The following is an 11,684-nucleotide window of genomic DNA, read 5'->3' as shown; positions in this document are numbered from 1 at the left end:
TCATTGTTCCCATCCTGCTCAAATATCACCATCCCAGAGAGGCCTGCTCTCAACAATGGTCACTTTCTAGCGCATTCCTCTGATTTATTTCCTTCTTGCCACGGACCCTCTCTGACATGACCCATCCAAGCTCCTTTTCTCCTTCATGCCTGGTCCTCCTTCTGGCTGGGAGTGAGGGCGAGAAGCGGGATGTGGCCCTGCCCTCCGACAGCAAGCTGGGCATGACTGGGTGATTTGGCGGGGCCCTGGAGGTCAGCGGGCCACTGCGGCCCCAGCGAGGGACTCACTCTCTCAGCCCTCCGAGGCTGGCGAAAACCACCTGAGCTGCTCAAGGTGGGAGACCTGTTCCTCATCTGATCCCACTGGGCGGTGTCCTTTGAGATGGGGCCTGGAAAGGGCCAGTGGGCCCCCCAGAGGAAGCAGGATGCAGGGTGGCCCCGGTAGGACAGGTGGACACTTGCGAGGCGATGAGGTCCGGACGACCCCAGGGTTGAGAGAAGAGTGAGAGCGGTAGAAGCTTGGGCGAACGGTGGGAGGGAGGGGAGGAGGGCGGTGCAGCGGGTGCAGTGCGGGGGCGGGAAGGTGGAGCAGGGGCCTCGGAAAGGCTGCGAGGCCCCACGCGGCGCACAGCCCGCGTGTCTACGGCGGCGACGGAGCCCCAGGCTCCGGAGGCTCCCCGGCCGCCGGCGCCCAGAACCCCAGCGCCCGGTCCCCGCGGCTGGGGCTCGCAGCCACCTTCCCGCCCCGCGCGCGCGCGCGCGCGTCCCCCTGCGCCGGCAGGCCTGCGTGCGCGTCCCCGAGCGCCGTGCGCGGGCCCGGCGGGAACGCGGCCGGGGCCGCCCCGCCCAGACCCCGCCCCGCGCACGCCGGCCGAGGCCCGCGTGACCGGTCCGGGTGCAAACAGTCCGGTCAGCTGACTTTGCCAAGTGCGCCGTCATCCAGGCTATAAGCGCTCGACCTCTGGGCGCTCCGGTCCGACCCGGCCGCCGCCACCATGCAGCCCCCCAGCGTGCTGCTGCTCGTTCTCGGCCTGCTGGCCGCGTCCACCGCCGCGCTCATCAGGTGAGGCCCTGCGACCCCGTGCACCCTGCGACCCCTCCGTGTACCCCCCCTTCCGTGTACCCCTCCCTCGTGCACCCTCCCGTGCACACCGCGCCCCCGGTGCCCTCCGTACGCCCTGCCCTCTGGAATGCGGGCTGTGCCGGCCCGCGCGGCCTCCTGCAGGGCCTCACCCGGGGTCCCCCGCCAGCCCGGGGACCCCTCTTCTCTACCACCGTGGAGTCTGCCTTGGGGTGGGGGGCAGGAGGCGGCGGGAGGGAGGATGGCGGAGACCCAGGCCGACGAGCCTCCCCAGGACAGGTGGGGCTGCGGCACCTGTACTCAAGGCCCACCTGTGTGGAAGTCTGGACACCCAGGTGTATCTGGGCAAGTCATTTTCCCGCTTCTCCCCCTGCCCTTTGCCAGCTGTGGATTGGGCATGGTCGCCTTTGGTTTGGGTCTTGGGCTCTTACTCGGAGACCTTCTGGGCGCTGGGGGCCCCCGGGGGTCTCAGATACAGTAGGGAGCTAGCCTAGGGAGAGGGTCCGGGTGAGGGGCGCAGCTGGCACGGGGCTGCGGGGTTCTCCACCTGTGCCCTCTGCTCTAGTGAGGACCACACCTTCTTCAGGTCTCCAGGGCCTGCCCCCCCTGTACCAGGAGAGGCCACCAACCCCAGGCCTTGTGGGCCAGCCAGGCCGAGGAGGGTGCTTCCATCCCCCACTCCCACTCTCGCAAGGCAGCCTGAGTACCGCCCCCCCCCCCCCCCCCGGCTTGGGGAGGGGTGTGGTGGGCCAGCCCCTCTGGTCCTGCACCCACCCTTGCCCCCCTTCCCCCTGCCCCAGGGCCTGGGAAGGCATCCTTCCAACTCCAGGCGGGCCTTTTGCCCAGGGGCAGGTGGGTGAGGTCATAGGGCTGTGGGAGCTGGGGGGGGGGGGGGGGCAGTGGGACTCAGCCTTGCCAAGGGGCTGCACCATGGGCTGTGGCCTGGGGGCATGTGGCCCCGAATGGACCCTCCCCTGACACCACCCACAGGCCTCCTCTCCAGGGATGCATGGCTGTTGGGGACTGAACCTGGTTGCTTGGGGCTGGGCAGCTGAACCAGAGCCCCTCACACCTCCTCCCCGTCCTCTGGGACTGCCTGGCACCTGTTTCCTGGGTTACTGGAGGGCGTGCCCCTCTCCCCCCAAGCAAGATCCTTGGGCTTTTACGGCCTACCCGGTCTTAGGCAAGAGCCCCATCTTCTGAAGCAGCCCTTGGCTTGCTGGGAAGGGCCAGCCGTGACCTTGAACTCCCAAATCCCCTGGGCTGGGAGGACCTGTCATCCAGGTGTGTGAGTTTTCTCAGGTCTGCTCTCCTGCCCCACCCCTGCACCATGGAAGCAGGGGTGCAAGCTTAAGGCCTGGAGGAGCCAAGGGTCCGGGTGGGGGAGGGACCTCAGGCACAGGAACCGGGACACCTGACCTCAACCCCGTGCTCTTTCTGCCCAGGCAGACTGCCAAGGCTGGGAGGCAGGGGCTGCCCGTGGGGGTACCCTGGGGCATCTCCGAGGAAGGCAGACCCGGGAGCACGGACCCCTAGCCTTCCAGTGCAGTCCTTGCCCCTCCTGGGGTCTGTACCGTGGTGGGGACAGAGCACAGACCAGCAGTAAATAAATTTCACTACAGCATTGGAGAGGGCCCCGGAGGGAAACGGGGTCACGTGAGGGATGGCCAAGGAGGGCTTCTCCGAGGTGGCAGTCTTGAGTCCCATCTGGTGGCCGGGAGACGGCCAACCAGAGGCCACACAGGGGAAGTGGGGACCTCTCTGCATGGCGTCTGTGGAGAACAGATTGAGAGGGCCAGGTGGATGGGTCACCTGTGACGCCGATGTCCTCACAGACCCCCATGGGCCGCTGTCCCAGAAGAGACCAGAGCAGACACAGAGCGGGGGACGGGGATGGGGCGGGCGCTCTCGGAGCCCCTGGCGGCTGAGGGTGCGGAGGGGGAGGCAAGCCCTGACGGGCCCCCTCCTCTTGACAGAATCCCGCTGTACAAGTTCACGTCTGTGCGCCGAACCATGTCGGAGTCGGGGGGCCCCGTGGAAGATCTGATTGCCAAGGGCCCCATTTCGAAATACGCCCAAGGAGTGCCCACTGTGACTGGGGGGCCCATTCCCGAGATACTGAAGAACTACCTGGACGTGAGTATGGGGGTCTCCACTTGGGGCGGGGGCCCAGTTGGTGGCAAACACTGATTGGACGGGAACTGATAAACCAGCACGAGATACTCTTTAGCAAGCAGCGCTTTTGCTGAACCCCCCTGCTCGGTGCGGGGGCGGGGGGGGCTTCTGCTCAGCCACATCCTCCCCTGCGGTGCCCCTCCTGTCACCCCTGCCAGGTGGAGGACTCGCACGGTGTCCTTCTGGGGGGTCTGCACGGCTCCCCTGCAGGGCCTGCTTGTGTAGGGTGAGGGTGGGTTGGGGTGCCCTCGGCCCCTCCATGACCTCTCCCCCTGCGTCCCGCTGACCATCACCGACCTCAGAAGCCACCTTGTTCTTTTCTTATTTTTAATTTTTTTTTAACGTTTATTTATTTTTGAGAGAGAGACAGAGTGCGAGCAGGGGAGGGGCAGAGAGAGGGAGGCACGGAATCCGAAGCAGGCTCCAGGCTCCGAGCTGTCGGCACAGAGCCGGATGCGGGGCTCAAACCCATGAACTGCGAGATCATGACCCGAGCCGAAGTCGGACGCTCGACTGACTGAGCCACCCAGGCCCCCCAGAAGCCACCTTGTTCTCGAGGCCGGTCTGTGGGATTGTGGGACAGGGCCACCCTCTGCAAATCACCGGGCTGGGCCCAGGGCCATCAGCTGGGCACGGAGGAGCCTGCGTCAGGCCCCGAGAGGCTGTGGGGTCCTCGTGGGTCATGTGGGCCAGCCCGCCCAGGCGTAACTAACTGCCCTGGAGCTTCTGTGGGGGTGCCTGTCCCGCCGGGAGGCCTGGCGCCACCCGCGACCCAGTTCCGCCTCCTTACCTCTTTCCTCTGGCCAGCAGCCAGCCCTGCACCTGCCCCGTGCTCCTTGAGGGATGTTTTATAAGCTACATAGCACACCAGAGCTGGCCCGGCCTGGTCCCGCCTCTGGGGTCAGGTTCTGGGGCTGCCCGGGTGGGCGTCCTTCTGTCTCTCCTGCCCCTGAGTCTTGGGGACCTCGCTCCTTGCTGCCATCCAGCCTCTGGCCCACCTGTGGCTGGGACAGGTGGCTGCAGCCTTTGTCCTCTCTTGCCAGAGCCCCAGCAGTGCCAGGAAGCTGTGGCCTCACGGGCATGTGACTGGACTCGGCGGGGGGGGGGAGGGGGTGCTGACTGACCGGTTCCTGGTCCCCCAATTCAGGCACACACACACACACACACACACACACACACACACACACACATTTGCTGAGTCATCCCCCAGCCCCCCATATCTGGACACTTCTGCTTGGTCATGAGGCAGCAGCTGTGGGTTTTCCCTGGAGCCAAGTGGCAGCAGAGAGGCTCCCACAGGGACCAGAGCCGGAATCCCGTGGTGACCTGTGGTCTAGGCCGCCTCTCAGGGGACGGGGGCGCCCAGGCCGGCAGGACCCGGGGGGCCTCAAGCTCGTATCTCACATCCAAGCCCCCGTGTCCTCTGACCTACGAGAGCATCGACGACGAGGTTTGAGGCACAGAGGGCGTGTGCCCCCTTCATGGTCACCTGAGCCTTGAGCCAAGTACCCTGGGTTTCCCAGGCTGCCCTCCTCCGCTGTGTACAGATGGGGAAACTGAGGCTCAGAGCAGGGAAGGCAGGGAGTCTAGGCAGTGAGGGACTCTGAGCCAACACTGTCGGTCTCCAGGGTGCACCTCCTCCCTTTGGCCGTTCGCATGCCTCCACCTAGAAGTCCTCCAGGCTTGGCCCTGTGGGGCAAGGGCAGGGTGGGAACTGAGGTCCCAGAGGCGAGTTGTGACTTGGCTCCCATCCTGGGGAAGAAGTCTCCCCTTCTGGGCCTGGATCTGTGAGGCAGAGGGGTCTTCCAGGGTACGGGGACCAGCGGCTGGGGGGGAGGGGGCGTGAGGGGGTAGGCTCCCGTGTCTCCTCAGACTTGGGCCTTCCAGAGTCTGACTCCCAAGGCAACCAGTGGTCCCTCTGTGGCCCAGCGGGAACGCGGGATGCCCCCCGCCACGCCGCGGCCCTGAGGCACGCCCCTCCCCTGCCCAGGCCCAGTACTACGGGGAGATCGGCATTGGGACGCCCCCACAGTGCTTCACGGTCGTCTTCGACACCGGTTCCGCCAACCTGTGGGTCCCCTCGATCCACTGCAAGCTGCTGGACATCGCCTGCTGTGAGTCACAGCTCCGCCTCGTGCGGCCGAAGGGAGCAGGCAGGGAGGGGAGGGCCCCAGGGTGTGGGTACGCGGCCTGGCCGCCACCTCACACGCATGCAACACCCCCCCCCACCGGCCGCACACTCTCCCCCGGGCTCCGGGCCCTGCCGCCCTACCTCGGGTGCAGCCCCGTGTGCGGGGGCCAGCAGGCCAGGCCTTGGGCCTTCGGTGGCCCTGCCTCAGCCCCTCTTGGGCGACGTGCGGCTTCCAGCTCTCAGCCCCACCAGACGCGCTTGGCCCCTCTGCCCTCCCCGGGCACCCCGCTTTCCAGGTGTCTGGGCGGGGCCCCAGGGTGGCCAAGGATGGAGGAGGCCAGGCCAGAGCACGGCTGGCCGAGGCCCAGGCTGGGGGGGGGGGGGGGGGGGCTCCGTGGCAGGCGCCCAGGGCCTGGCGGGGGCAGCGGGCTGACGGTGGCTCTGCCCGCAGGGCTCCACAACAAGTATAACAGCGGCAAGTCCAGCACGTACGTCAAGAACGGCACGTCCTTCGACATCCACTATGGCTCCGGCAGCCTCTCCGGGTACCTGAGCCAGGACACCGTGTCGGTGAGTCTGTGGCGAGGCCGCTCCTGGGCCCTGGGATGCTCCCCGTGACCCCGGCCCCACCGCAGGGCCGGGCCGCTGAGCGTTGAAGGGGGGAGAGCGGGCCAGCCAGGGTCTCGACGCCCGTGGAGCCGCCGGGGCGCGGGTGTGGAACCGGGACCCGGCAGGCGAGCGAGTGATTGGCGGTGCGGCCTCCTCCCAGCCTCGCGGCCGGCGGCCAGGCAGGGGAGCCGGTCGGGGGGGCTGAGGTGTGCCAGAGCCCCTGTGGAGGACGCCAGGAGGGCCGTCTGGGCACCCGAAGCCCCAGCCGGACCAGGAGGCTGCAGGGCACGCCAGGGCCTGCTTGTCTGGACGGTCTGTTAGGGTCCCCTCCTCCTGGATTCTGTGGGTCCACAACAGGATGTCGCCCGCCACGCTCCCCCGTTCCCGGTGTCGCAGGGTGTCAACCCCAAACAGACGTTTCTTCCCACATCCTGCTCTGCCTCTCTGTCAGCTGCCTGGCCCGCGGTGGGGGAGGGGCGGTGTGGCCTCAAGTCTGCTGAGTTGGGTCATGGGGTTGGGTCATGGGGTTCCAGCAGGCCAAGGGCAGGAGCAGGCCTGGGCCGGCGGCGGGAGGGGGCCAGGAGGCCAGAGCCGAGCACGGAGCCCAGCCCTCTGAGCTGACTCCAACTCAGTCAGTGCCCCGACCAGCACAGACCCCACGTCCCTGTCCCACCAGTGCCGCCAGCCTTTCTCCTGGGCCCTCTGCCTGTCTCAGGTCCTGGGTGCGCAGTGGCGGGCGGGGGCCGAGCACCGCCGCTCCGTGGGGACGGAGCGGGTGTTGGAGCTGTGGCCGTGAGCACACGCGCGGGACCTGGGGTCGGGCCCCGCAGGCCCCTGCGGCCCGCTGACCACCCCCCTCCGGCCTGCAGGTACCCTGCCAGACTCCGACCGTGGCTGGCGTCAAGGTGGAGAGGCAGATCTTCGGTGAGGCCATCAAGCAGCCGGGCATCACCTTCATCGCCGCCAAGTTCGACGGCATTCTTGGCATGGCCTACCCCCGTATCTCCGTTGACGACGTGCTCCCCGTCTTTGATAACCTGATGAAGCAGAAGTTGGTGGAGAAGAACATCTTCTCCTTCTACCTGAACAGGTGGGGTGGGAGGGCCGGCCCCCTCTCTTCCCCAGTCCTCACCCCGCTTCCCAGCTCAGTGTGGCCGACTGCAGGGGGCTCGGGCCACCACCTCCCTGGCCACCCTCCAGGCGCCGGGCTGCAGCTTCTGACCTCTGACCGGAGGCGGGACTGGCCACCCTCTTGCAGACCCCCCGGGTAGCCGCACAGCCCGGGCTTCCCACCGGGAGCGGCTCGGGCTGTGGGTCCAGCATCTTGCTCAGCGGGCCGCCTGGGGAGAACCGGACCCTGGTCGGGAGTCAGCACAACTCCTCCTGGGTCCGTCAGCCCAGCTTTCCCTGGGCCTGATGAGAGGAAGACGTGGCCCCTGGGTCACTGATGGCCTAGAGGGGACAAAGCCCTGGGCCCCAACCTGAAGCGGGGCCTCTGGAGACGAGGATTCTGGGGGCTTTCCACGGGAGGTGACCCCAGTTGGGCCTTGAGTGCCAGATGCTGCTAGAGGCGGCCGTGGGCCAAGGTTGGTGTGGAGCGCGGCCTCCGTCACGCCATCTGGAAGCAGCCCCCAGGGTGTCTGTGCCTGCCGCAGAGAAGGCCCCCACCCCGGTGGCCCTTGCCCCACACGGAGGGTGGGGTCACCTACGTGCAGGGGCCTCGTCTCTCCCCTCAGGGCGGTGCCAGAGGCCCTGATGGGGGTGTGCCAGGCCTGGACGTGTGGGCAGCGTGTGAGTGGGCAACCCTGCCGACCACCGGTGGTCACCGCGCCACCCCCCCCTCCCCAGAGCCCTCACCCTCCAGAGCCTGCCCACTTGCCCTTCTGGCTGAATGCCAGCTCGAACCCTGCCCTCAGCCTGGCCCCTGCCTGGGTGCTGCGCTCTGTCCCTTGATCAGAGCTTGGTCGGTGTAAATACCCAGCAGCCGGGCCGGGCAGAGCCACCCCTGGAGGCTGGTCTTTTCCTGTGAAGCCTCAGGCCCAGGGTGGGTGGACAGGGGGAGGGGACCCAGGAGGTTGGCCAGTCCCAGGCCCAGGGACGGACAGTGCGGTGCTGTGGCTCCCCTGGGTGGGCGGACAGGGGCAGGGAGGTAGGGCAGGGCTGCGGGTGGGGAGCAGGCAGGAGGCCGTGGTCTGGGATTTCGGAGGTGATAGGAGGTGAAGGCCAAGGGGGAGGGCTGGAGGCCACAGGTAGTAGAGGGAGGGCCGCGTTGGGCCTGGTGCTTTCTGGGTGTGGGGACCGGCCAGGAAGAAGACCGTGAGCTCAAACACTAAGTCTGGAGAAGGGTCTGGAGGTGGGAGGGTGCTCAGCGCAGGCTGAGCGGAGATGTGGGGGTGGGGGGCAGTTGGGTGAGGATGTGGACAGAGAGCGTCCCTGGGAACAGCAGGTGCACGGGCCCCAGGGCAGGAGTGAGCTGACTTCGCTGCCGCCTCCTGCAAGCCCTCCCTGGTTTGTGTCGTTTTCACGCAGAGGAGGGTCCCCTCCTTGGGCTCCTAGCTTTCACTTCCCTGTCTGCCCGCTGCCTTGACCCTGGCCCATTTCCGCTGGCAGACCAGGAGCGCCTGAGGTCTGGGCGGCATCTCGTGGCCTGCAGGCTACACGGGGTGTGGGATTGGAGCCCCTCCCCTTGGGGAGAAGGAAGTCCCCTCCCTTCCGGATCCTTCCATCCTTGTGGGTCTTCGGAGAGCACCACCCCCCCCCCCACCCTCCACCCTTCACCCTTTGCTTCTGACTTGGCTCCAGCTGGTGCTGGTGGCACCCAACGCTCAGGCCGGAGGCTTGGTTTTTGGGGCTGGCAGGGGTCCCCCGTGCTCCAGGGGTCCCCCGTGCTCGAGGGGCAAGGGCGGCCGACTTCCTCTTTTGTCTCTTCCCAGGGACCCTAACGCGCAGCCCGGGGGCGAGCTGATGCTGGGTGGCACGGACTCCAAGTACTACCAGGGCTCCCTGTCCTACCTGAACGTCACCCGCAAGGCATACTGGCAGGTTCACATGGACCAGTGAGTGTGGGGCCCCTCCCAGCCCCCCCGCAGCAGGCCTCTGGGCAGCTCCAGCTCTCGGGGCTGGGAGGCTGCGGTGGGGGTGCTGGGCCCTGGACCCCCCGGCCCTGGGTGCCTGTCCCACCTCCTGGCACCCAGCTGAGCCCCTGGCCCCTGGGCTCGGGCCCTGCCCTGCTCGTGATGTCAAAGGCGGCTGGCTGTTAACGTGCTCTTGGCCTTTTGGGCCCCAGCCCACCTCCACCCGCAGCCGAAGAGAGGGTCCTGAAAAGGCGGGGGTCCCAGGCGGCCCTGGCGGTAGGACTGACCACCCCCCCGGCCCCACCCTGAGCCCAGCCAGGGGCCTCATACCTCCTCCCCCTCAGGGTGGACGTGGGCACCAGCCTGACTCTGTGCAAGGGGGGCTGTGAGGCCATCCTGGACACGGGCACCTCCCTCATGGTGGGCCCCGTGGACGAGGTGCGCGAGCTGCAGAAGGCCATTGGGGCTGTGCCGCTGATCCAGGGCGAGGTGAGTGGGCCCGGCTGTGTGGGCAGGATGCTGCCCCCCCCACCCCCCCACCCCCCGCCGGCCACGCCTAAACTCTCTTCCCTCCCTCAGTACATGATCCCCTGCGAGAAGGTGTCCACCCTGCCCGAGGTCACTCTGAAGCTGGGGGGCAAAGGGTACAAGCTGTCCTCGAAGGACTACACGCTCAAGGTCAGTAGGGGCAGGCGGGTGGGGCGCTGACCACCAGGGCACAGGGCACAAGCTGTCCTCGAAGGCCTACACGCTCGAGGTCAGCGGGGGCTGGGGGGCAGGGCAGGGGCAGGTGGGCGGGGCGCTGACCACCAGGGCCGTCCCAGGTGTCGCAGGGCGGGAGGACCATATGCCTGAGCGGCTTCATGGGTATGGACATCCCCCCGCCCGGTGGGCCACTCTGGATCCTGGGTGACGTCTTCATCGGCCGCTACTACACCGTGTTCGACCGGGACGAGAACCGGGTGGGCCTGGCCGAGGCCACCAGGCTGTAGCCGCCGCGCCCGCCGCGGAGGAGGGAGTCCAGGAGGAGGAGGCCGGCCGCCCCCGCCCTCCTGGCCGCCCCACCACACACTTTCACACTCACACCCCGGCTCCGGCCCGCTGATTTCTTCTGCGGTTTTCCCCAGCCCTGGTTGTGGAAGTCCCGCCCACACACCCGTCTGTCCGTCTGTCTGTCTGTCTGTCTGTCTGATGGAGGGCCGGGTGCGGGCAGCAGCCGTGGGCTGATCAGCACGGAGCCACTGCACTAACTCGGAAGACCGGGTCCCGCTTTGCAGCCGGCCCCCCTTTGTATCCCAGGACCCGTCCCCCGGGTCGTCCCCCGCCTCCCCAGCCCTGGGGGCCTGGCTGCCCAGGCAGGGCCTCTGGACTAAGCCCACACCCTGTGCCAGGCTGCTCTCTGGTTCCTCCTCTGCCCGGCCTGGGGTCCCGGCCCCACCCGTGCTTCTGCGTGGGCCCGTCGAGGAAGGGCCAGCCGAGGCCCGAGGACAAGCAGGAAGGGGTTGGAAGGGTAGGGGCTCAGAGACCAAAGCCAGCCTTGTGACACATGTGGGTCATCCTGCGGCTTGACCTCGTCCAGGAGGGCGCTCATGGGTCCAGGGTTGGGGAAAAAGGGGAAGGGGGCTGGTGCCACCGTCTCTGGTGGCTGGGAGCCAATGTTGATGTGAAAATACAGTTGTTTGGGCCTCTTTTTTGTGTGTTGGCATGTGTCGTGTTTGGTGGGAGGGAGGTTCTGAATGCGGACGTGGGAAGGAGCTGGTGTGGCCAGTGTGAGGCTGTTTCAGAGGCCTGACTCACAGCTGGGCTGGGGCGGGGTCGGAGCGGGGGCCTTTGGGGGTGCCCTGGCTCCCAGACCCCAGCCCCCCTGCCCTGCACAAGGGACCCTGGAGGCTTTGGTTTGCCGCCCAGCCTCGAGCCTGAGATGCCACTGGCAGGGAGCGGGCTGGTAGTGAGGCCTGGGGCTGTGACCAGCCGGATGTGGCCTTGGCGGGAGGCCGCAAGACGGGGCTTTCAGAGTGGTCCAGGTGAGCACCTGCCGTGCTTTCTGCCAGAAGCGGGGCCCTGGACTTCTCTGGTCCCCCTGCACACCCGTTAGAATCTAGGACAGGCGCCTGCGTGGGGCTGATGGCAAGGGCACCCCGCCTCCCCCTGGGGCTCCCAGCCAGCACCTGAACGCAGCCTCTGTGCGAAGCCGGCACCAGAGCAGGCCAGCCTGGGGTCCTGAGACCTCGGCTCGGGGGTCCCAGTTAGGAATCCCTCAGGTGGCGTGACCTTCCTGGTGGTCCAGCCTGTTGGGCGTTCCCTGAGGGGCCCTCGGGAGTATCTACCCAGATGCAGCTGCATGGCCAGGAGGTTTTAAGGGATGAACAGGAGTCTGTGAGCATCTGGGATCAGTGGCTCCGGACCCTTGCCGGACGCCCACCCCCTGCAGGTGTGAAGAAACGGCAAACGTTTCCCGCGGCACCGTCCCGGTACCCCCTCAGCCTTCAGGGGCGTGGCTGTCGAGGGGAGTCAGGGGGCCGCACCCCAGAACTGAGCCCTCACTGGCACCTTTAAGAGACATTCAGCTAGAACCGCAGGGAGGCTGGTAACACGCGCCTGAAACATGAGTGGGG

The 11,684-nt window shown here is 67.5% G+C and overlaps 1 protein-coding gene across 1 annotated transcript; it reads left to right on the top strand.

Moving 5' to 3' along the window:
• Positions 1-888: 888 nt before the first annotated feature.
• On the top strand, positions 889-10,760 carry CTSD (cathepsin D). The gene is made up of 9 exons (XM_060607699.3): positions 889-1,062; positions 3,057-3,216; positions 5,246-5,369; positions 5,838-5,956; positions 6,865-7,085; positions 8,929-9,051; positions 9,414-9,558; positions 9,649-9,747; positions 9,894-10,760. Exons 1-9 carry the CDS (start codon positions 995-997, stop codon positions 10,059-10,061), a joined length of 1,227 nt encoding a protein of 408 aa, XP_060463682.2. The 5' UTR covers positions 889-994; the 3' UTR covers positions 10,062-10,760.
• The last annotated feature ends 924 nt before the right edge of the window (positions 10,761-11,684 follow it).

This window comes from Panthera onca, unplaced genomic scaffold, assembly GCF_046562875.1.
Source record: "Panthera onca isolate mPanOnc1 unplaced genomic scaffold, mPanOnc1 haplotype 2 h2.h2tg000175l_path, whole genome shotgun sequence".
Classification (NCBI taxonomy): domain Eukaryota; kingdom Metazoa; phylum Chordata; class Mammalia; order Carnivora; family Felidae; genus Panthera; species Panthera onca.
The sequence above is the reverse complement of the archived record's forward strand: the minus strand, read 5'-3'. Positions and strand labels throughout refer to the sequence as shown.